We start from the raw sequence: 23,999 nt of genomic DNA, 5'->3' as shown, positions 1-23,999 counted from the left end.
GGATCTCTGAAAATTAAGGCTGGCTGGATCAATCTGGTAAATTTTGTGATGAGGTACATGATTCAGAGAAGAAAAGCGATAAATGTGAATGTTTTGGACATCAGTCACTGCCTTGTTGTGATGCCGCATAAGAAATTGTTTGGCCAGATAAGATGGGTTATTCTCAAAAGCCAAGTAAAGTGCACAAGAGCAGTGCCATAGGTGATGGGAGCACAGGAGGGAGAATAGGGAATCGCCAGTCTGGAGAGCTGAAGGAACTGTGCTCTTGGTCTTCAAGCCAAGATATTTTGATATCTTGGTCTAAATTTTTGATTTTTTGATATTTTCATTGATTTTTTTTTTTTCTCCCACAAATATCAAATGTACAAATGGAATTTGCAGGTAGTATGGCACTGAGAGGTGTTTTGTAAAGACGGTGAAAGTTTGGAGACAGGAACTGCTGTTACCAGTGCTATGGACCTCGTGTGACCTGGGTGCGCAGTATTCCCCCTCTGAAAGCAAAACTGCTTTTCAGCATGGAAATGTGAGCATTTGCCCCATTTATTAACATCTCTCTTCAGCTCTCCTGCAGATGCTTGTTGACTTCAAGCAAATTAAAGAGAAGTTCAGCACATTTCCAGTCGCATAAAAAGGCAGTGGCAAGAAGTGCTTCTGTTGAAAATGGGTAAGAATATGTATTAGTGAGGACTTTTGTAGTGTGGCTGGGCAGCTGCCAGGTCACGTAGCAGCACCTGCAGCCTGCCAGGGGATGGCACATTGGGGGACAATGGCCAGGAGCTTTGCAGCAGTAAGAAACTTCTAAATTAAGAAAAGAGATGCAATTGTATCAAATAGAAAATGAGTTTATTCAATGAAACACAAGGAGTGGGGTGCAGATAGATGTTTTGCCTCCGCGCAGAGCGTGAGTGTGATCCACCTGGCATGGTTTGATGTTGTACAGTGTCTGGCAGTCCCAGTGAGGGAAGTCCTTGCTGCTGCATGCATTGCGATAGCACCTAGATGCTGCAGGGCAAGCTGGGGACCACAGTGCTCTGTAGGTATAAAAATAGCCACCTTGTCCTAAATGTTAGAAGTATGTAGCTAGACAAAGGGCAAGCAGGAAAGCTTTACACCTTGGTTCATGCAGAGTGTGGTATTTCCAAGAAAACTCAAGCTGCCCTGAAGTTTCCTTTGTCAGTATGGCTATTAGATCACACTGTCCTTGAATATTTCTTCCCTTTATACTGGGGGAGGGAGGGCAGTTCATTGCTGGACCATCAAGGGAGGGGATGAGCTCAGGACGAGCCTGCCACCAGGCTGTGAAATGAAATTCTGGTTTAATTGGTGGCTCCAGAATCGGGTTTCTTAGCACCTATTGCCTTTTCTTGCTGACTAGCTGGTTGGAGCAGCAGTGTTACATAATGACCTGGTTGTTTTTTTGACAAAAAAGCAAGCTATGATCCTCTGCAATGCAAGGGTTTTATACATTTCACATTTGTATGCATATTTTGATGTCCAGTAAGGAAAGAGAAGATCCTTGTTAAGAAAGGAGATCCCAGAAAAATGATAGTAGCCAGTGTAGGGGTAAGGACATAGTTACATAAACTGCTCTGACCCCAAGTGCCACGGTACTGCAGATATCCCGGAGATGAGAGCCGAGATCTTGAGAGACTTCAAAGCTAATTTAATAAATTGCTCTTTTGTAGTTACGAATTTAAATTCTTGAGAAGGACTAGGAAGAAAAGCTCAGGAAAATAGGAAAACGGAGCCTTTTCTTTGTCAGATGCCAATTTAACTCAACAATCTGTGATCCCTAGCTCCTGCATTTTAACATAAGATAATGAGGGCTTAACATCTCACTTGCAATTACAGGCAGGGGTCAACGAGATGTGGGTCCTGGTGTGCTGTGCCCTGTGCAGAGGCAGGTGACGGCCGGTGAGTGTGGAACGGAGAGTTCAGCGGCTGCCATCTATTTCTGCTTTGACTGCGCTGACAAGGTGAAATGGGCCCACTGGGGATTCTCAATTAAATTCTGCTGACCTGGATTTGAACTGCTGAGCTGTAAAACAGGCTGCACCTATCTTGCACGCGCAATCCCAGAAGCAATCGGGCGTCATTTTTGAGTCATGCCTGTCTCTGCCTTGGCTGCTTGTGGGTTAAAGCTTACCGGCGGCAGAAATGTGAACTCAAGCGTTCGGGGGACTGCTAATAAAAAGCAGTGGCAAGGCTGGCCCATGCCTGGAATGACACAGTCTTTGAGCTGGAAAAGACCTACAAGGCAGTGCAGTCAGTGTCCTGGCCAGCAGGAGATTGCTTCTTAAAGGGCGTTTGGAAAATTTTTTGTACAGTCTAGTCATAACAGACTCAAGGAATTGGGTTTCCCCCATTTCCCACAGGATATTCACACCCTCCCCCCCCAAAGAGCTGGCGGCTGCGCAGCCAAAGTTAAAGCGCACCAAAGCCTTCAATCACGTTTTCAGGCCACTGGCTGTCTTCTGGGCTAGCAAAGAACCTTCCCTTCCCGTTGTCGGCTGGGTCTGTTCACACGCCTCCAGCCCACGGGCCTCTCTCGCAAGCAAGCAGTTACTGATGCGGCCGTGCTTTGACACACAAGCTGCCCTGTCACTCCCAGTGTCTGTGTGTCCAGCAGCAACCCCTGGCTCTGAGTGGCTCCGTCTTATTCCCATCTGGACTTTGGCTGTTGCCTCTGGTGCCATGGGGCTGCTCTCACCTGTCGCTCCAATTGCTAAGCTGACCTTGGAGGCTCACCTCCTCTTTCCTTTTTTCTTTTTCCCCCTGACTTTGAGGGTTCAGTGCTATTGCAATGTAGGGGGGATACTGAAGCAGCCTTAGTGCGCCCGTGTTCGGACCAGGGCCAGCTGCCTGTGGGAGCTCCCTCCACCTGAACTCGTTAACCCTCAAAAGAATTTTTAAAAGTGATTTTTGGATTTGGCATGTGTCTGGTTTGTGTGCAGGCATGGAAAGTCTGTTTTTTTTGCTCACGTCCTTAGTCTCTGCTGCTGAGGGCTCCTCACTGCCATTAGAAATCGGGTCAGTGGTGTCTCAAATTGGTCAGCAGAAGGTTTCAGCTTTGATATCTTCGTGTTTTCCTAAAAGCAGAATGATACCCATCTTTCCCATGCAAAATGCTTCAAGCATCGTGTAATGCTAGGTGTGTTTATTACCCCAAAAGAGCTCAGTAGCACAACTAGCAGGAAGAAGCCTGCGAGGGGCGTGCGGTCACCACGACCTGTTGTGTTTGCAGAGCTGCGACAAGCATTTACCAAAATTCCTGTGACCATTTGGTCTAATCTGTTTCAGCTCAGCCTGCCCAGCTCCTCCCAAACCTCGAGTTGCCTCTGCTGCAGATGCGTTGTGCTCAGTAAAACCTCCGTGGCTGGAAATGCCGATGCTCCCCTTCCCCCTGACGTGCCTGGTTTCTGATCAGCGCGCTGGAGTGCCATTTGGACTGACAGCGTTGTGTAAGAAAGACGTGCGGAGCTGAGGCTGCTCAGCCTCAGAGACATTTGCCGCTTTTCCCTGAACTACCTCTTTTCTGTGCACTGATTTGTTTCTTGTTTCCAGTTGGAGCCTAAATAGCAAAATTCCCGTAGCGGGTGAGACAGAGCTGGGATCTGCTTTTACTTGAAGTGTGCATACTCCTTGTGACCATTTCTCAGCTGTTTGCCTGCAGTTTCTCCACGGGGACAAAAAGGTGAATTTCCCTAAAATCTCTGTGTACCAAATAAAAGCCTCAACTCAGAGAGGCACAGCAAGGACTTGCTTTGGTCCTGCTCCATCACAGGCCATGCTGTGTGCTGGGGGACTTACTTTGGGGGAAAGCCAGAGTGGGCTCAACGCTTCCCATCCTCTCTCTCCTCTTCTCACTCCCTCTCCAGACCTCAGTTTCCCACCAGGAACAGAAGATGACACGGCCAAAAAAAGTCATGCTGTCTTCCACCATCATCACTGGAGTAGAAAGCGCCTGTTGCTCAAGGGTGTGGGTGCATGACCGGAGTGCTTCAAACAGGGAAGGGACAGACGGACAGCTTCTGTGCCATGTGGTTGTGTCAGCCTTCGGAGGGTTTCCCAGCTGGAAAACCTGTGTTCTGGTTTGTGGTTGGAGTTCAGTTCGGGTTCTTCATTTATTTGCATGGAAAATGAGGACCTGGTTCTTCCAGCTGCATCGTGAAGCTCATGTTTGGGGTGTTACTTTCTCTCACCTGTGATTTGTCCCCCAAAGAAAACTCCCTTCAGGATGACATTTCCCCATTTCACTTCACACGGCAGCATTGCCTCCTGACCATCTGACACCTCCCCCTGCTCTCAAAAGCTGACCGAAACATCTCGGCTTTCTTACGAGCACAAGAGCTGAGAAGTCATAGCCTCCCTCTGCTCACGCAAGCTGCCGCTCACGTGGCAGCCCCCCATGCTGCAGCCTCTGCTCTGACCATGTTCCTGGGGAGTCCTTGAGGATTTTCTTCCTTGTGTGCACCCTAAAAGCAAAGTCTGCCTCATTAGATTATAGTTGAAAAATTGCAGCCAGATGGTCAATCATCAGCTTCGGCAACCAAAGGAGCGGAGATATTTTAGGTTCAAGGGTTTCCCATTATGTAATGGCACAGACACAGAGGCGGCTGTGGAAGAGCTGGTTTCTTATTTCTTTGGTTTTACTAATCATGAGGGATTTACTATTATTTTTTTGCACATTGCAGGTTTTTGAAATTGGCAGGATGCACCCTTAGAGGCTCGTTACTGTTTTCAGTGAAAAGAGGGGCAAATAAGTCTTTGATTTTATCCTTGTAAGTGACAGCTGCTCAGACAGACGCATCCCCCAGGCCTGCCCAAGGGATTGCTCCCTGCTGGCCCTTTCAGGTGTGTTGCATTACAGTTGGATGTATCACATCATTGTGATTAGGGATAGAGCTCTGCAAGTGACCTCGGAGGAACCAAAAAGCTGATGCTGACCTTGCAGCCTTCATCAGAGGAGCATCTCGGCACCCAGTATGGAAATGGGAGACTGTGGCTTCTCCCTTGGGCGATGTGGTTAACCTTTAGCAATTGTGGCTAAAATCCGGCAGCGGTGGATGAGGAGTGTGGATCAGAGCCAAGTGCAAGGACTGGTCTCTTACATAAAACTGGTGAGTTAGGAGTGGGAGAAGGGGCTTGAGGACAGGCAGGAGCACTGCAGCATCCAGCCAGCCTGTGCTCTGTGTTTCGGGGCAGCTCCTCTTCAAAAGGCAGAGGAGCTGGATGATGTGATGGAGGAAGCTAGAAAGGAGCTGGAGAAGTTTGCAATGGAGAGAGGCGGCAGCCTGGGGCATCAGGCACCTCTGAGCACTGGACCCTGCTGCCCCTTGTAGTTTTTGTGGTCCTGGGGAGTTGGCCAAGGAGCATCTCCCTTGTGCTGGGCACATCCAACCCCACTGCAGCGTCCTCGGGAGCCCCAGCCTGCCCAGCACAGGCAGCGGTGCCAGCAGGCAGGACCCTGCCCTAAGCAAGCAGCATAGGTGGTGAGTGACCCTATGGGGCTGCAGACTGGAGCTGGACCGACTTTAAGTCATGTTTTTTGCCCTCCTGACCCTGAAAGCCCTGAATAACTCAAGATTCAGAAACAGTCTGTGCATCTGGAATATTTCTGGCTCACTCATCTTGCTGGTATCTAGACAGCAGCCCAAAATAGCTCCTTGCCGAGATGCATCTCAAGTTGTGGCTGGTAGCGAATCTGCAGCTAAAATCCTTAAGGGGTATAAAGATGTCTCTGCTGCGATGGGCTCACGGTGTCTTGGGGAGGAGCGGCGCTGAAGCCTTGCCCTGGCAGGGGAGGACACTGCGGCTGAGGAGGCAGCGAGGATGAGGGGTGGCTCTTGGTGCAGACCCCCCGGCTCAGCCAGCTCTCGCCCCACGCTCCCTTCTGTGGCCAGAGTGTTCTCCAGCATTTTCCCTACCCCACACCGCCTCCTGCGAGGCCGTAGCTGTGGGGGACAGAGTGAGTGGATGATGGTGATTGCTTTAATAAGATGAGCTTGACCCTTCTTGAAACCAGGAGAAAGGCCCCCACCTGGGGCTGGGTCTCCCCCCAAGGGAGGCAGCACCCCAGGGAGCACCCTGGCAGCACCCTGAGATGCTCCTGGGCACCCGCAGCACCACAGGTGGGGCAGGGCTGGCAGCTCATGTCCTCACCCACCCCGGCACTCTGGATCGTGTGTGTGGGCCCCGGTGCTCAGCACCTCCCTGCAAGGTGCTGAATCCAGGTGTGGTTTTGTGCCACACGCATAGCGGGACACCAGAGTGGGTCCCTCCAGGGCTCTGCAGGGTGAGGGGCACCTCCAGCCCCACCGGCCCCACGGGGGTGGGTTGTCGCAGTGTGCGTTGTCCTGCATCCCATCCCTTGTCCCTGGCTGGCAGAGAAGAGGGGGTCCCCCAGGGAAGTGACCCTCTGTGGACAGGGCATGCTGGGCCTCTCCCACTGCTGCCAGGGCCAAGGGGTGCTGGCAGCAGCACTTGTGTGGTGTCCCCCATCTGCCACCGATTTTACGCTCAAAGGACCCCGAACGGGGGGGATGTGCTGCAGCCCCCTCCCCACCCTGTGCCTTTGTTCTCAGACTCCCTCCTCCCAGCTTGGGGCTGGGGACCGTGGGGCCACGTGTGGCCCTGGAACATCTTGAGGACATCAGAGCATCTCTTGCACCGTCCAGTCCAGGCGTACATGGACTGGACTGGGAGAGCCCTCTCGTGGTCGATGTGCCGAGCAGGAGTCCGGCTGTGCCAAGGAATCCGGCTATGCCGGTCAGTCCAACTGTGCTGAGCTTTGCCCGACCAGCCCCAGCTGAGCATCACCTGGACTGGTCCCATGGGAGGGTGCTCCATCCTCATGGGTCCCTCTGGTAGCTGGGGACCTGTCCCCGAGTCCCCATCTGCCAGGGATTGCTCACCCCACTGCAACGCCAGGCAGGACCCTGCACGGAGCTAACCCAGCCTGAGGGTGTTCCTGGGAGGGGACAGGGACCTGTCCCTGTGTCCCTGCGATGGGACAGGGAACAGCTTTTGTGTCCCAGAGATGTGCAAGCGCCAGGTCCCAGTGCTGGGACAGCGCTTGGTGCATGTGGCGGGACAGGGATGAAGCCGTGTCCTTGTGCTGGGAGAGGTGCAGGACTGAGCATCCCTGCAGTGGGATGGGGAGCGGACGTGTCCCCATGGCAGGGCAGGGTTCCCAGCCGGGCAAAAGCTCAGAGGGAGGGAGCTCGGTGGCACTTGCCATGTGCCATCATCTCCATACAATGGGAACCCTGACTCGGATGGTCCCAACCCTTGGGGACGGGCCAGGGTGGAGCATGGGACATGGGGAGGATGTTGGTGGGATGAGGTGGAGGGGACCAGGGACTGGAGCATCCTCATGGATGAAATACGGGGAGGATCATACCTCCCCAGCACCATACTTCCCACCCCCGGCACCGGAGGAAGGCAGAACCCCCATCATTTTCCAAATCTTTATTGTAAATAAATTCTGCGACATTGCAGGAGGCTTCCCGAGGGCCAGAGCCAGGGCCGAGCGAGGACCACGCGGCATCTCCGGCAGCGGCGACAGCGGCTCCCCAGCGCGTGCAAAGCAGGAGCACGAGACGAGGTGCAGGCGTTTGGGGGGGGGTGGCGAAGCCCCCACCCCATGACCCAGGGCCCCATCCCGGCTGCGGGCGGTAGCGCGGAGCGAGGCGGTGCGGGATGGCGGTGTGGCTGGCGGTGAGTTGGCGAGGCGGGGGTTTGCCACCGCCCCAGTGTGCTTGTCCCCTGCCGCGTGCCGGGAGGGGGGCCCATCAGCTCAGCCTGCTGGGGGGGGGGGATGTTGTGGGGGGGTGTGTGTTTTGCTCTCTTGGCTCTGGAAGCACCGGGTGCACCCCCCCATCCCAGCCATGGGCCCTACCTGGCGTGTCCGCAGCGGCACCACTTGACCTTACAGCATTAAAATCATTAAGAAAAAAAACCCAATATTTATAGATATATATATATATTAATGTCCCCAAACCCAGTGACAACGGTGGCTTCTTGCTCTGAAAGAGGGGCGTCCCCTTGCCGCGGGGACCACCCCGGCACTGTGGCCGTGACAGCTGTGGGGACTTTGGGGTGACAGTGGTGGGGATGGGGGGGGGGGGGGGGGGTTGGTCCAGACACCCCTGTGCCTGTGGTGGCCCCATGTCCCCCAGCCCGTCAGTGATAAATCACGTGAGGACCCACCACTGAAGCCAAGCCTGGGGACGTCCAGCCACCCCCTGTCCTGCTGTCACTTCCCGACACCCTGGCACGGAGGTGCCCTGTCCCTCGTCTGGTGCCACCACGGCCAAGGCACCCGCGGGCGCCCAGCTGGGCTGTCACACAATGCTGGGGGCCACCACACACCTTGGCCGTGGCTGAGCTCGGGGACACCCTCTGCCTCCATGGCAAAGGGGCCTGGTGGCGAACAGGGACGCTAGGCAAGGAAGGGCACAGAGGGGACACCCCCACACCGCCGTGGGCATGGTGTGTCATCCCCCATCGTTCCCCGCGCTGAGAGTCACCAGGAGTGTCCCCCCCGCCGCCCCGATGCTGTCACCAGTGGTTGAAGGGACCAGTGTGGGCCCCCAGTGCTCCATGGTGCTGTGGGTTGGGTGGCCCTACAGAGCCACCCCATGCAGGGTGACATGTGCCATGGGGATGGGGTGACACATCCCACCCACCTGCCATGGGGATGGGGGACACCCCAGCAGGTGCTGTGCACAAGCCTGCTGGGGGGGGGGGGGGGGGAAACACAGATGCCACCAGCCTGCCATGGGGCTGGGGGTGACACGTGCCACCCACCAAGCAGCCCCTTGTGCCACCAGCCTGGGGCTCACCCCGTACCCCAGCCCCCAGGGTGGGCCCTGCTGTCACCTGCCCCGCCCCCATTCACCCCAGTGCCACCAGTTTGGGCTTCAGCTGTCTGAGCTGGGGAAGTTGGGGCTGGGGGGGGGGGGGCAGTCCCTGCCCTAGAGACAGAGCGTGGCACCCGTGGGTGCCAGTCCCCACCGCTGGGGACCTCGGGGTCCCATGGCTGGGTAGGTGCAGCCATGACATTTGGGGACAGGGGAAGAGTTTGGGGGGACTTGCCCCACATCGGGGGCTGCTGAGCTGCTTTTTGGGGGGGGGGCACATCTGGAGGTGCAGACCTGGCTCCCATGGACCCCATCCCAGACCTGGCATCTGGGGTGGGGGGGACAAGACACCCAGGCCCTGCACTGGGGCAGGGTGCTAGCCTGGTACTGGGGTATACTGGCCTGGTCCTGGGGTATACTGGCCTCATCCTGGGGTACTGGCCTGCCATTTGGGGGACCGAGGCCCCAAAGCTGGAAGATGCTGATGGGGGGGGGGGGATGTGGGGCTCGGGGGGGGGGGGTCCCTGCTCGCCCCTGCAGGTACATTCATCCCGGTGCTGGGAGTGCCACCAGCCCCAGGGCGGGGGCCGGGGGGGCCCGTACATTCGTGGTGGTGTGGTGGGGGTCGGGGGGGGTGGTCCCGAGTGCTGCCCCCCCGCTCTCCTCCTCGGCCGGACTCTCGGCAGCGGCGCCCCGTTTAATTGCTGTTAATGAGGTGCTGGGGGGGGGGGGGCAGAGCAGCCCCGCTCAGGCCCCCCCGGACCTGCAACACAGAAGTGGGGTACGTTTAGTGTGGGGCTGTGACACGGGGGGGGACACATGGGGGGACACTGAGCCGAAAAGAGCCAGCATCGGGGGAGCTGCTGCGAGACACCACCCCCCCCCCAACCGCCGTCTCTTTTCAGCTGTGGGGGGGGCACAGAGATGGAGACAGCACGGCCGGACACACAGCGACACGGACAGACGGGCCCGGCCCGGGGGGGCTCCCACGCCGTCAGGCTGCCGGACGGTGACGGTGACAGTGACGGTGACGAGGAGGAGACGATGGGGGGGGGCGGTTACACTCCCTGCTGCGCCGGGTCGTACCTTCCTCGGCGGATGTTCCTTGGGGGGTGGCGGGGGGGAGAGGAGAGGAGCATTAGTGCCACCCCCCCTGTCCCCGCTGTCCCCCCCGGTGTGTGTGTGTCGTCCCCCCCCAGTGTCCCTGGTCCCACAGGCAGCAGACGTGTCCCAGTGCCAGCCAGGAGCACACACACACACACGGGGGGGGGGGGGGGTCACCGACACAGCCGCCACCCCGGCACCCCATGCTTGGGGACAGACGGGGCCAGGACTGAGCAAGGGGTCAGGGTGACAGCGAACCCCCGATGCCACATGCAGGCAGGGCAGGCAGGGCCAGGGGATCAGGCAGGGGCTGGGACAAGGGACCAGGCAGGACCAGGGCACCGGGCAGGGACAAGGGGACTTGGCCTCCCCAGCCCCTGGGGGACCACCACGCTGCAGGTGATGCCCAGCTGGCGGGGGGGGGCTGGAGGTGCCCCCACCCAGGGGTGCCTGGGGTGTCCCCAGGAGGGCAGGGGCCTGGCCCTGGCACGGTGACGGTGCGTGGGGGGGACGTGGCCGGTGCCGGTGCCGGTGCCGGCAGCGGAAGGGGACGAGCCATGCGGCGGCTGCTTACTTAAATCCCCAGCCTGTCCCCCCTAGGACGATGGCAGCCACCAGCACGGCCCCCGCGATGGAGCCGATAATGATATTGGTGCCACTGGGACCTGTGACAGAGGGGACAGGGAAGAGGGGACAGGGACACACATCAGTGGGGGGGGACACATGACATGGGGACACAGCCCCAGGGCAGCCCCAGCACTGTGGGGACCTGGAGGGGGTGACAAGACCCAGCTGTGCCCAGCGGAGCCACAGCACCGGGGCGGGGGGGGGGTGGTGACACTGGACTCCCAGGGCGTGGCTGGGGACAAAGCGGGATGTCCCAGGCCGTGGGGACCAGGGACAGCAGGGGCACGGGGAGCCCGTCCTGTCCCCCCCCCCCACCCCCCCGCGGGGCGCACGGACCCTTGTATCGCTCAGTCTCCCCCGTCGGCTTTGGCTCGGGGATGGGGTCGTAGACACTGCAGTCCTTCCCCGTCCACTCGGCCCGGCAGATGCACTTGCCCTCATTGCTGCAAACCTGCGAGGGCACGGTGTCACCCCTCCACTCTGCCGTGACACCCCCTTGGGTCCCCCCCTCCCATGTCCCTCACCCCGTGGTCGAAGCAGATCTTCCCATCCCAGCTGCCGGGGCAGGAGCTGAAGTTAAAGGCCGTGGCTGGAAGGCATTTGCGGTCGAGACACAGCATGCCGGGCCCGCAGGGCGTCCCGTCCTCCACGTAGCTCAGGTCCGAGCCGTCCACCAGCTGCACGTGGCCTCCCCTGTGCCAGGATGGCGAGGGCGGGTGACACTGGGACCCCCCCCACACACACACCCAGGGACATCCCCGTCCCCATGGCGGTGGCACCCACCTGCAGTCCACGTAGCGGTTTTGGTGGAAGAAGGTGGTGGTGGCGATCTCGCCGCTGAGCTCGCCCAGCCGGGGTGCGCCCGAGATGTTGGCGCAGAGGAGGAAGCCGCAGAGGACGTCCCTGCAAGGCACTGGTGGCATCACTGGTGCGGGCGGGTGGCACCCGGCAGGGGACAGGGGGGACGAGGCTCACTCACTGCTTGTTGCACTGCAGCCAGCCCAGACCCTCACGCCCGCAGTTGCCCCTCTCGGTCCCCTCCACGTTGAGCTTCTCATAGCAGAAGCGCTCGGCCGAGCCTGGGAGAAAGTGGGTGTCACCTGCTTGTCACCCACTGACACCCCCCCCCCGCCTTGCCCTGGCAAAGCCACCCCGGGGCTGGCACTCACTGCGGCCCCACAGCGCGTTGCACTGCCGGTCTCTGGTTTTGCAGCGCCCGCCGTAGCATCGTCCCTGGGGAACAGGGAGAGGGGTCACGGGGCTGGGGAGGGGCTTGCACGCGTGCATGCGTGGACACGGAGGTGGCGCGAGGACAATGACCCCCCCCCACCACCACCACCCCCCATGTGCTTGGCCCTGGGACCACCACCCCGGCTGTACGGGCAGGGGGCAGGTTCACGGGGACCGGGGAGCCATGTGTGTGCACGGCCACGGGACAGTTTTCAGGGCACAGGGAGCCATGCACGCGTGTGTGTGAAAGGTTTGCACGGCCCACGGCTGCAGATGCACGTGGATGAGGGAGGCTCGCACGGGCCATCGCTGCAGGCGCCTGTGCACAAGGAAGCAGCGCACGGACAAGAAAAATTACAAGGTGCCGGGGCCACGGCCATGCGCACACACAGACACATGGGAAGGTGCGTGGCACAGGGACCACAGCCCGGGTTTGCACAGCGCTGGGATGATGAACCGCTGCATGGGGAGGGCTTGCACATCCCGGGGACCCCGGCTACTGTGGGAACCAGCTCCCCCCAAACCCCACGCCTGTGCACGTGTGTGCGGCTCAGCCGTGGCTGCGATTGCTGACATGCCCCAGCTCCAGGATGCTGGAGTCTACAGGGACATGCTGGAGCCCAAGGGATGTGTCCAACCCCATGGGACATGCCAGAGCCCGATGGGAATGTGCCTGAGCTCACGGGACATGCCCGAGCCCCACGGCTGTGTCCCACCACGCTGGGCTGAACTCACCTGCTCGTTTTCACAGAAGTAGCCGTCCAGCTTGTGGAGGTTGGGGGGACACTGGGGGGACATGGAGAAGAGGACGGGTGATGCCACATGGCCCTGAAACGCGTCCCCCCACTTCCCCCCACAGCCCAGCTCACCTGGCTGGAGTCCCCAGTGCAGCTCTCGGGGATGTCGCACTCGTTCACGGCCTCCCGGCAGGACACGCCACGTGGCTCGTACTGCACCCGGGGGGATGAAGCCACCACATCAGGAGCCCACGGCACAGGAACCCCGGCAGCTCGCCGGATCTGGCCCCGTGGGATGCCAGATCTGGCCCCCCCCACCCCCCCCGGCCCCACACCTTGCAGCCTTTGCAGCAGAGCCCGTCGCTGCACATGGCGTCGTGGGTCAGCGTGCACTTCTTGCAGCAGTTTCCCCCGCTCTTCGCGCACTCCTGCCGGGACAGCAGCCGGCGTGGCACGTCAGCCACCCAGCAATGCCGGCAGCCCCCGGGCATGGCCGCGGCGAGCAGACCTCGGTCCCCACTCACCGCCAGCGAGCCGCAGTCACACTCCTCTCCTGCCTCCACGAAGCCGTTGCCGCACTCTGGAGGATCCAGGAGCTGCCGGAACCAAGGTGGGGGGGAAGCGAGAGCTACTGGGGGTGTCCCCAAGCAGGGTGCTGCCACAAGCCCCCCCCCCCAAAAGGGCATCGCATCCCCGGGGGAACAGCAGGATACCGACACTGCTTGCTTTTTGCCATCAAGCGTGAGGGTCCGGCTCTGTCCCCTGCCAGGGACACCGGGTTTGACGCTGGCACCGTTACCTTGGACGTGGCAAGGGCTGGGGGAGACCGCGAGTCCCGAGGGACCCTCGGAGACACCCCCGGGGCATCGCTCCCCCCGGGCTGGGAGGGTCCCGTTACCTTCAGGGGTTTGTTGAAGAGGCAGCTACCGCCGCCGTCCTGCAGGAACTGGTTGTACTCGTCAATGCTGCAGCGGGAAAACTTCCGCGGGAGGTAGTACCTGCGGGCCGGGGGCCACCGTCACCCCCCTGCACCCCCCGGGTGGCATCGCCAGGCACGGCTGGTCACCCAAAACGGGGCAGGACCCTCGGCGATGTCCCCACCGGTGACACAAGGCAGGCGGGGGACGATGGCAGTGCCACCCTGAGCGGGCACCCACCCTGTGTCCTCCATGATGCAGCCCAGCCACGAGTCCGGACACCGGCAGTCCCCTGGGAGGAGAGAAGACGGGCTGGGGGTGCCGGCTGTCCGGCTGCCGGCTTGGTGTCCCCGCAGTGTCCCCGCAGTGTCCCCATCCCGCTCCCGGGGGGGGTGGCAGGTACCTGCAGCCGCGCGGTGCTTGTTCCACATCATGCCCACGTTCTGCCCCAGCGTCTGCGCCAGCGTCACAGCCATGGCCGCCACGTTGCCGTACTGCACGGGAGGGACGGGGGAGTCACTGGAGGGACCCCCCCATTCCCAGCCCGCTCTCATGGGGGGGGTCTCGCCACACCCACCTCATTGACGCCCCCGGCGCGGGCGGGCGAGCAGATGCCCCCCACGAAGGCGGTGCCACTGCGGCTGCTCTGAAACGTCCGACCCCTGCGAGGAAGAGGACGGTGGGGACGGGGGATGGCAGCTCCCGTCCCCGGGGAGGTGACGCGGCCGCGACGCTCACGAGAAGAGGTGGACGGTGTCACTCTGCTCCGCCAGCCCCTCGCGCCGGTACTTCACGAACTGGTTCAGGGTCTCCAGGGAGTCTTCCCCCATCCGGATCCGGTCTTCCGAGGCCCACGTCTCCATGGCCACCAGCACGATGCGGGTGTTGAGCTGCTCCTTGTAGATCTGTGGGGATGAGGGGACAGCGCTGAGGATGAAACTCCTCCCTGGGACAAACCCCTGGGGGGCAAAGCCCCAGAGACAAACCCATCAGGTGCCAGGGACCGACCTGCTGGGGACAATCCCACCCAGGGACAACCCTCCCAGGGACAAACCCAGCAGGCACCAGGGACAAACCCCCTGAGGACAAACTCCCTGGGGGCAAATCCCCCAGGAGCTGGGCACAACCCCCACCCCCTGGGACAATCCCCTGGGGACAAACCACCAGTGGGACAAACCCACTGGGTGCTGCAGACCAAACCCCTGGGGACAAACCCATCGGGTGCCAGCGATAAAAAAAACAGTGGGACAAACCCCCTGGGGACAAACCTCCAAGGGACCCCAACCCACCTGGGGATAGATCCCCCTGGGACAAACCCAGCAGGAACCAGGGACAAACTCCCTGGGGACAAACCCACCAGCTACTGGGGACAGTCCCCTCAAGGGCAAATCCCCAGTGGGACAAACCTCCCAGGGACAAACCCACCAGGTGCTGGGGACAACCTCCCCCAGAGACACCCCCCCCCCAGGGACAAACCCTCTCACCATGTCGGCCAGGTTGACCACGGACTTGGCGAAGTTGCTGGTGAGAACCACAGACTTGCGGAGCTGCAGGAACTGGGGGGGGCACCAGGGGCCAGGTTGGGCCAGGGGGGCCACCCTGACCCCCACCCCACCAGCCCCAGGACCCCCCGTGCTTACCAGCTGATGGTCGTTCACCACCGCCAGCTCGATGTACTTGGTCTCGCTGTGAACCGTGTGCTGGGCTCGGCGTACCTGCCGGCAGGAGCCCACAGCTGAGCCGGCTCCGGCAGGATCCGCCTGCCGAGCCCCAGCGAAGGGGCTTTTTGACCTCTTTTGTGGCTGCTCGTGAGGGATATTTGGGATGCATGGAGGTGGGGAACGCCACCTGGGTGGGCTCGGGGTGGATCCCCCCAGCATTTGCCAGTGGGTCCCCAGGGCATCCCCGAGCCCACGCAGGAGCATCGTCCTGCAAACACATCCCCAGCACCCATAAACCAGCCCGGCTGCATCCGCGGCAGAGCTGTGCCATGGGCAAGCGGCCATCCTAGCGAGGCTGAGCGGGCAGCCAGACACCAACTGGGGTCAAGCGTCCTTGTCCCCTGCCCCATGTCCCCCATTGTCCCCGCTGACCTGCCGCCGCCGCCGCAGCTTTGGTAACCCACCCGCGATGGGCCGGTTCAGCGCAGGGAAGAGGCAGCCTGGAGGGAAGGGACAGAGCTGGTGGGGCACAGGACACGGGACCACCGGGGCCACCGTCACCAGTCCTTGGGGACGAGCACCGGCTCTGTGCAAAGGCTCACCCGGTCCGGCACAGCTGGGGACACGCTGGATGATGTGTGGTCGAAGGCCCTGCCATGGGGAGACGAGTATCACAGCCACACATGGACGTGACGGCGTGGAAGGGGGACCGCCACGTCCCTGAGTCCCCAAGGCTGTCCCCGAGCTGCAGCCAGACCTGTAATGCTGCAGTGGGGAAACTGAGGCAGGCACATGGCGGGTCCCGGTGCCACCACTCACCTGCCCGTGCTCAACGCCCACCTGGGGCTCGATCAGGTAGGTGGCTCGGCTGTCTGAGAAGACCCCGCTGCAAAGAGAGAGGGGGGTGACAGGTTGCAGAGGGGTGCAGCCCCCCCCACAGCCCCCCTTTCAGCCCACCCGGCGACAGGGGGTACTCACCGCAGGCCGTGGCAACTGGAGAGAGCCACGAAGGAGTAGGGCTGCCCCCGGATCCGGCCCTGGTAGTAGCAGTGCTCCCCCGCGCCCTGCCAGAGCGGGGAGAGGCGGCTGAGCCGGCCGGACCCTGCCCCTGCCCCTGGGTCCCATCCTGCCCGCTGCTGCGCAGGCAGCTGCCCCCCTCACCAGCATCCCCAGGAGCCCGCACCCCTGGGCTGGTGGCTCTGGGGTTCAGTGCGCCTGGCACCCACGGCACGTCGGTGGGCACCCACCGCTGCCCGGGCAAGGCTGGTAGCGCATGCCAAAGCATCCTGGGGATCACCCAGCACCAGCACCCACGTGAGATGCATCCCCCCATCCCCCACCGGGGCAGCACCCCGATGCATGGGCTGGGCACCCCAGGGGCAGGGAGGGCATCTCAAGACCACCCAGGTGGAGATGCTGAGCTGCTGGTGGCCACTCCTGGACTTCTGCTGGAGTTACAAATTTGCCACCGTGACCCCAGAGCTGGCACGGCACAGCACGGCACGGCAGGGTAAGGCACGGCACGGCACACTGTGATACAGTGTGGCACAGCATGGCATGGTATGACATGGCACGGCATGGCATGGTGCGGCACGCAGCTTACCGTGCTATGGCTGCTGTTGCTGCCCGTGCCGACGTGCCGCTCCACGTAGTGGGATGCGAGGAGGTGGCTGCCAGGATCAGGTGGTGGGGTGAGAGGCCACAGCGGTGGGGAGGAAGAGGAAGAAGAGGAGGAGGGAGATGGCAGCAGCCGTAGCCCTGCCGGCAGCACCCTCATTGTGCACCCACCCACGCACGTGGCATCACCCCGGTGTGGGAACCCCCACTTTGGGAGGGTGCTGGCACCCCACGGGCCCCTCTTCCCCCCCCACCCCCTTCAGCTCAGCTCCAGTATCAGAGCTGGGATGGCTCCGCACAACCCATCCCTGTCCCCAAGGACCCCTGGCTTCTCCACCCCCTCCCTCCTGCTGGGGGACAGTGGCAGCCCCATGGTGGGTGCCCCCAGCCCCACAGTGGGTGCCCCTCACCCCGCCGGGACCCCCGGAGCCGCTCACTGGTTCAGCTGGAGGTCGAGGGTGAAGGCCGAGCCGAAGGCGCGCACCACGAAGCTCACCTGCGCCAGGTGCAGCCCCTGCAAGAGAGCTGGAGCTGTCAGCTTCCCCGCACGAGCCCCCGGAAGAAAATTAAAAATTAAACTAATAAAAAAAAGCCAAACAACCCAAATATGCGGCCTCTAAGGGTGCACTTTTATTTTTAACCTCCCAAAATTCAATGTAAAGGAAAAAAGCTGTTTTTTTGCCCCAAGATCATCACTCCTGCAGTGCCACGAAGGCACCTGCATCCCATCGCCCACCTCCTCAGGAGCCATATTTGGGTAGGGGTTGCCAGAGCATCACCTCCACCCCCAGCAGGCTCGGCTCAGCCGCGGCAGTGCCAAGCCGGCGTTTCACCCGCCCTGCGGCGCCCATCGCTCCTGACCTAATTCCTGCCGGCGGCAGCGGGAGCCGTGCTCTGCGGTGCCCGCCTGAGACCCGGCAAACTCACTGCATGGGTGAGCGTCCATCACTACCAGTATGTCCCCCAGGAGCCCCAGGGCTTTGCACCGGGGGGGAAACGGTGGCCAGGGAAAGCCAAACCTTTCATGGGGTGCCCCATTCCCTCGCCGAGACCCCGGGTGCAGCTCGGGACAGTGACACGGGGACGAGGACCCGTTTGCCACCACGCAGCACCCCGAGGAGGGGATGTCCTGGGCCAAGACCGCATCCACCGAGTCAGGCAGTGCGGCTGGGAAAGGCTCACCGGGGCTCTGCCGGTGCCGCCGCTGGGGCCGAACCCCAAATTCCCCAGGCTCCGCAGCCGCTCCATCCCCCCGCGACGCCCTGGCTTAACACCTCCCTAAAATCCCGCCAGCGCTGGCGGCGGCCCGGCCACCCACCAGCATTTTCCGGCATCCGGTGGTTTTACTTAACGCCGGGTTTAAATCACCTTTGTGGCAATTGCAGCTCATTATTTCACCTTTTATCCGGCAAGGATGGGGGGGATCGATGCGCGCCAGCCTCCGCAGCCGCCACCGCCTCTTTGAAAGCATCAACCCCCTCCCCATGCCGGATGGGACGTGTGTGCCGGCTCCCTAAAATGCCAGGCAAACCAGCCGCCGGTCCCGGGGTGAAGGTCGCCGGCCAGCGTGGATGCACCAAGCCCAGGGTGGGAAAACGGTTGCGGTTTGGGGGATGGCACCGGGTGGGATGCGTGGGGCTGCTCCCACGTGGCCTGGATCCGTCCTCCCTGGCGCCAGAGCCATGAGCCCATTCATTCTGCAGGAGACCTGCCTGCTGCCTGCCTGCTCCCATTTCATCTCTCCTAACACCCGCGCGCGCATCCCCGGTACCCAGATTTAATGGGATTTCGCGGCACACATCGATGCCCCACCGGGGAGGGGAACGGCGGCGGTACGGTCCCCGGGGGGATGAAGGCCCCGGTTCAGGATGCCGGTGGTCGCGCACGTGCTGGGGTGCAGCCGGGCCGGCCACGGCAGCTGCCGGGGGACCTGCCCACCCACCCGGGGACCCCCAAAAGAGAGCGGATGGGGGGGGGGGGGTTGCGGTTCACTTACGGGGCCTCCTCCTCCTCCTCCTCCTCCTCCTCCAGGCTCATTCCTGACCCTGGTGTCCAGCTGATGCTTCTGGACTTCTCCTCCCGAGCTGTGCCCCACTAGCCTGCTGGGGTGGGTGATTTGGGAAACGACCCGCCCGTCCTGCCATCCGGCCCGGGGGAGCCTCCGCTGCAGCGAGCCGGCCTGCGCGGCGGGACCTGTGGGCGAGGGGAGCAGGTCGTGGTGGCCCAGGGACGGCTGGGGACACGGGGGGGCTGGGGACGAGGAGGGATGGGGATAGGGATGCGCTCTGGGGTGACCCAAGTGTGGCACTGCATCCCCAAGGGGACACCCGTGTCCTGGAGGGAATACCCAGGGGACGTGGAGGGTGGGTATGGGGACATGTCCCAGGGTGGATGGCGGGTGATATGGGGGGGGGACGCCCAGGTACGGTGGTGTGTCCAGGAGGGGACACCCGGCAAGCACGGGCTGGGGGGTGCCTGATGGACGTGGGGGACCAATATGGGGACACATCTGAGAGGGGAAGCTCAGGGGGCCTTGGGACACAGTGGCATGTCCTGGAGGGGGACACCCAGGGGACACGGGTGGCTGGTAAAGCGATGCATCCCACAGGGGGGCACCCAGGGGACGTGGGGGACCCAGAAAGGCCATTGCACCTAGAGGAAGCGGGGTGAGGTCTGGGCACAGCAGTGCATCCTGGAGGGGACGTCCAGGGGACAGGGAGGGCCGGGATGGGGACACCTCCCGAGGGTACGTCCAGGGGACAGGGAGGGCTGGGATGGGGACACGTCCCAGTGGGCGATGGAGGGCTGGTAGAGGGACACCTTCTGAGGGGGCATGGAGGGCCTCTATGGAGACACCCCCCAGGGGGGACACCGAGGGGACAGGAGGGCTGGTGTAGGGCCACCTCCAGAGGGGACACCCAGGGGACACCAGAGGGCTGCTATGGGGACACATGCCAAAGGGCCGCGGAGGGCCGCTATGGGGACATCTCCTCGGGGGACACCCAGGGGACAGGGGAGCCGATATGGGGACACATCCCAGAGGGGACCTAAGGGGCGGCTATGGGGGGACACCTCCCGGAGGGGGACACCCAGGGGACACGGAGCGGGGGGGGGGGGGGGGGAGGGCCGCTATGGGGACACCTCCCGAGAGGACGCGGAGGGCTGGCATGGGGACACCTCCCGCGGGGACACCCGGGGGACAGGGGTGCGGGTCCGGGCCACCCCCGGCGGGGCGGCAGGTGCGGGGCCGGGTGGTTGCGGGGCGGGGGGGGGGGGGGTGGGGGGTGGCCTCCCGGGGCGCTGCGGGGCGGCGCTGCGGAAAAATGTGTCGATGCAGCGAAAAAGCCGCAGCGGCGGCGGGGGCCGGGGCCGGGGCCGGGGCGACGGCGGGAGCGGAGCGGTACCGGGAGCGGGACCTACCTGCCCGCGGGGTGAGCGAGAGGAGCGCGGCGAGCAGCCAGCCCCGCAGCGGGCTCATGGCTCCCTCATAATCCGAGCGCGGCCGCGCCGGGCCCGCGGAACCGGGGACCGTCCTGCCCGTCCTTCCGCCCCGGGCCGGGCAGGGAGCGGCCGCCGGGCCGGGAGCGCCGCCCCCGCCCCCCTGCACGCGCGCACGGCACCGGGCCCGCCGCCACCGGCACCGGCGCCGGCAGCGGCACCGGCAGCGCCCGCCCCGGGGCCGCCCCGCCCCGCCCCGGCCCCCACCTCCCCGGTCCCGGCTCCCCCCCCCCCCCGCCCCGGCTGCCGCAGCGCCGCTGGCACCCCCGCGGCATTGCAGCACCGGCGGCACCCGAGCCCCCGGCCGGCATCACCCACCCCCAGCCGGTACCGGAGACAGCCCGCCCCCCCCTCCGGTACTCAGCCTCCCCCAGGTGGGATTGGAGTGGACCAGCCGGTACCAGAGTCCCCCCAGTCGGTATAGGACCACCGGTACTGGAGCCCCCCAGTCCATACTGGACCCCCCCCCGAAGACTGCCCATCCTCCCCCAACCAGTACTGCACCCCCCCAGCCAGTACAGGATGCCCCCACCAGTACCGGCCCCCCTCCAGACAGATTTGCCCCCCCCCCCCCCCCAGTACAGGATATCTCCACACCAGTATTGGCCCCCCAGCCAGTAGCAGACCATCCCCAGCCAGTACTGCCCCCCCCCCCCCCTCCAGCCACTACCAAACCCTCCCATACCAGTCCTGGACTCCCAGCTGGAATTGGAGCCTCCAGCTGGGACTGAACCCCCCCCAGCCTATATTGAGCCCCCCCAGACCCCCAGCTGGTCCCAAGTCCCTAACTGGTCCCAGTCCCTAACTGGCCCCCAGCTAGTACTGGGGCCCCCAGCCAGTACCAGAGCCCTTCCCGACAGTACTGGAGCTTCCAACTGGTACCAGGCCCCCAGACATTATCAGAGACCCCCAGCTGGGACCGAGCCCCACCCCCCCCAGCTGGTACTTCATCCTTAACTGGTCCTGGATCCCCAGCCAGTTGCCAGTGTTGCTGCAGGACCCCAGCTCTGGATGGAGCCCGGGGTCCTGCGGGAGGACGCTGAAACAGGGGTGCCAGGACCCATGGCACTTGGGGAAACGGGTCAATCCTGGTCCATCACTGCTGGGTGGGTGGGTGGGTGCTGTGGGGTCCCCACCCACAGCCAGGCACAACCCTCAGGAAGTACCAGAAACAAGGACCCCCTCTTGGGTTGCCCCAATTTTGGGGGATGCCGCAAGGCCACATACTTGACCTGGGGATAACAGAACAATTTGGGGGGGAAAAAAAACCAGTAAACACCCATTGATCTTGCAGCAGGACACAGCTGCAGGATGGGGGGGTACAGCATCATGGGAGGGTGATGTCCAGCTCCGCGGGGGGGTGCAGCACAGCCAGGGGCACCCACAGGAGGGACTGTCCTGGGCGGCACAGGGGGGCTCTGAGCCCTGAGATGATGGATAGTCTGACCAGCACAGAGGGGACACTCATCCCTCTGTCGCAGAGGGGGGACTGGAGGTGGGAGAGAGACCTCCTGGAGATCATCAGCCCCAACCCCCTGCTCCCTGGGGGTGCTCAGGACCGTACCCCGGCGGGTGCTGGGTGTCCCCAGGGGTGGCGAGGGGCAGCCCCTGCCTGCGTTTGACCGGGGGACAAGGGGCACGGCTCAGCCACCACGGTGCTCCAGAGCGGTGGGGGAATTCAGGCACGTCGGTGTCCCCCAGCTCTTCCCAGAGGCTGGCTGCCCTGGGAAGGCCCCAGAGCCCCCCAAATGACCAAGCCGGGGGTTCTGAACCCCCAGTTTTGGATCCCTCACCCTCCTCCAGGACGACTCATCCCACAATTAAATCTGTGACCCATTTTCCATTACCACTCCAGCCAAACCCCTCCTGTGCCACCTCAGATCAGGCTCCAGCTCCCTCCCTGGGGCAGCCAGTACCCTGGGGGGCTCCCCACATCTCCCAGGGTCATCGTGGCACTCCCCCCCCCTCCTCCCAGCACCTCCCACAGCCGTGATGAGCCCAGGGAAAGGATTCCCTGCACATGCCAGCACCCAATCCCTCCCCACAGGGCATCAGGGAGCCACACCAGTGTGTCCCCCCTCTCCCTGTGGCCCCCCCTCTTTTCCAAGCACCTTCCTCCAGAACCCCTGCACCTGCTCCCTTCTCCCCCCAGGACTCACATGCCCACTGGTGACAAAAGCCTTTGGGTACACCCTGGCAGCTCTGCAGCTCAAAGCCAGCCGTGAAAGCACCAGGCTTGCCTTGCCAGGAAGTTTGTTGAGTGTTTTAAGCACGGTGGTGTAATGGGCCCCCCCTCCACCCATGCCAAAAACCACCTTGACACCCTCATTAACAGCGGCCACTTTGGTTTTCAACACTTTTGTGCAAAAGGGGGGGGGCAGAAGCATTTAGAGGTGGAAGGGAAGGCAGGACAGGGCAGGGACATGCCTGAGGTCGGGGAGCAGGGAGGGGGATAAGCCCCAGCCCTCCTCCTTTCCCCTCCCCAAGCTCTGCCGCTCACCTTGTTATCATCGCTTTGCAGAGCCTTAACGAACTGAAGCCTGCAGCAGCTCGGGGATGGAAGGGGGGCAGGTTTGTCTCAGCCTGGTTTTAGCAGAGAGGAGCTGCTGTGGGGTCACGCTCAGGTTGGGGGGGGCTCACATCCACCCCCACCGCATCCCCCCACCCCGCGTGCACGGGGGGTGGCACACGTGTGCGGGGAAGCGTCTCCCACGCTGGTTTTGTCAGACAGCTGCGTGAGGGAACAGGCTCCAGGAAACACCGATTGTCTCCTTGGCCACGCTGCAGCAGTTCCCGGTGCTTCCAGGGCAGACCTTGCCTGGATCAGCCCCACACCTCCCTCCGTGAAGCTCGGCATGGGGCAGGCAGGGCTTCGAAGCTGTGACCTGCTGCTCTCAGGCCTTCATCTTTCTCCACGCAATAATTAGCCACAAACGCAGCAACAAGGTGAGGAACCTGTGGCATCGAGCACAGCCCAGCTGATCCAGCATCTGCTCTGCACCTCAGGGAGGTCTGCAAGGTTGCCAGCCCAAGGGTGACAACCTCTCCCAGCACTCTCCTGGTGGCCCTCTGGACCACAGTGACAAAGGGGATCAGTGCTTCACAGGAGGGGGTCTACACCAGACGACAGCAAGCATATCTCCAGCGAGAACATCTGACCCAAGGTCTGAAGGGTCCCTGAAGTCCACAAAGCCGTTCCTACAGTCCGCAAGACCAGGGACCCCCATGATGTAGGTCACTGGTCAACATTAGGAGGGGGCAGGCAGCAACCAGGGCTCCCTCTCCCCTCCACAGAAGGGCCAAGCTTGGTGAAGGACAACCAGTGTCACCCCGCATCAAGCTGATCTCCTAATGCCATCTCTCCTAACGTCTCAGGGAAGCTCACTGTCTCCTCCATTGAGCAACACTACCATGAGGTAACCCAGTCTCAGCAGGGGACAACTGACCACCTCGAGTTTTGGTCACATCCACCAGTGATCTGGAAGGACCCATTCCTAGCTCACCCTGCAGGCCAGGTCACCCCTCTGCTGTCTGAGGGGCACAGAGCTGGTCTCTCCCTCCAGGAGACTGAGCACATCCAGATGTTGGACAGTTGGTGCACCAAGCCCGTTTCTACCTCTCTTCCAGGGATTATCCTCCAGCTGGGACAGCAAGCAGCTGCAGGGACATGTCCACAGCAGAGTCCCATGCTTGGTGTGGTTCAGCTCCTGCAGCAGCTTTGCTCAGCCCTTCGTAACCTGTATA

At 62.3% G+C, this 23,999-nt stretch overlaps 2 protein-coding genes across 2 annotated transcripts in view; one reads left to right on the top strand and one right to left on the bottom strand.

Annotated features, from left to right (window-relative positions):
- The window catches only part of GJC1 (gap junction protein gamma 1), a 38,415-nt gene extending 30,850 nt beyond the window's left edge, over positions 1-7,565 (top strand). Inside the window, exons 2-4 of the transcript XR_008234813.1 lie at positions 1,852-1,976; positions 3,565-3,694; positions 3,879-7,565. The gene's annotated coding sequence lies outside the window, so the exon portion shown is untranslated. The remainder of the gene's footprint in view (positions 1-1,851; positions 1,977-3,564; positions 3,695-3,878) is intronic.
- Positions 7,566-9,635: 2,070 nt separating this feature from the next.
- On the bottom strand, positions 9,636-20,403 carry ADAM11 (ADAM metallopeptidase domain 11). The gene is made up of 26 exons (XM_052784962.1): positions 20,178-20,403; positions 18,754-18,950; positions 17,195-17,271; positions 16,744-16,810; positions 16,119-16,204; positions 15,960-16,026; positions 15,743-15,791; positions 15,573-15,640; positions 15,120-15,194; positions 14,964-15,035; positions 14,218-14,384; positions 14,057-14,141; positions 13,883-13,973; positions 13,720-13,771; positions 13,461-13,560; positions 13,087-13,158; positions 12,898-12,990; positions 12,695-12,775; positions 12,561-12,611; positions 11,765-11,828; positions 11,575-11,674; positions 11,379-11,498; positions 11,120-11,288; positions 10,932-11,046; positions 10,543-10,633; positions 9,636-9,968 (listed from the first exon to the last, which is right to left on the bottom strand). The coding sequence occupies exons 1-26, from the start codon at positions 20,233-20,235 to the stop codon at positions 9,923-9,925; spliced, it is 2,313 nt and encodes a 770-aa protein (XP_052640922.1). The 5' UTR covers positions 20,236-20,403; the 3' UTR covers positions 9,636-9,922.
- Positions 20,404-23,999: the final 3,596 nt, after the last annotated feature.

This window comes from Harpia harpyja, chromosome 4 (genome assembly GCF_026419915.1).
Source record: "Harpia harpyja isolate bHarHar1 chromosome 4, bHarHar1 primary haplotype, whole genome shotgun sequence".
NCBI classification, from domain to species: Eukaryota; Metazoa; Chordata; class Aves; order Accipitriformes; family Accipitridae; genus Harpia; species Harpia harpyja.
Note: the sequence above shows the minus strand (reverse complement) of the source record. Positions and strands in the feature narration are given on the sequence as shown.

Coding starts and splice junctions, on each gene's coding strand:
- ADAM11 (XM_052784962.1), bottom strand. CDS start 20,235: ATGAGCCCGCTGCGGGGCTGGCTGCTCGCCGCGCTCCTCTCGCTCACC. Junction 11,675..11,764: donor CAACGCGCTGTGGGGCCGCA/GTGAGTGCCAGC, acceptor ACTTTCTCCCAG/GCTCGGCCGAGCGCTTCTGC. Junction 11,289..11,378: donor AACCGCTACGTGGACTGCAG/GTGGGTGCCACC, acceptor ATCCTGGCACAG/GGGAGGCCACGTGCAGCTGG.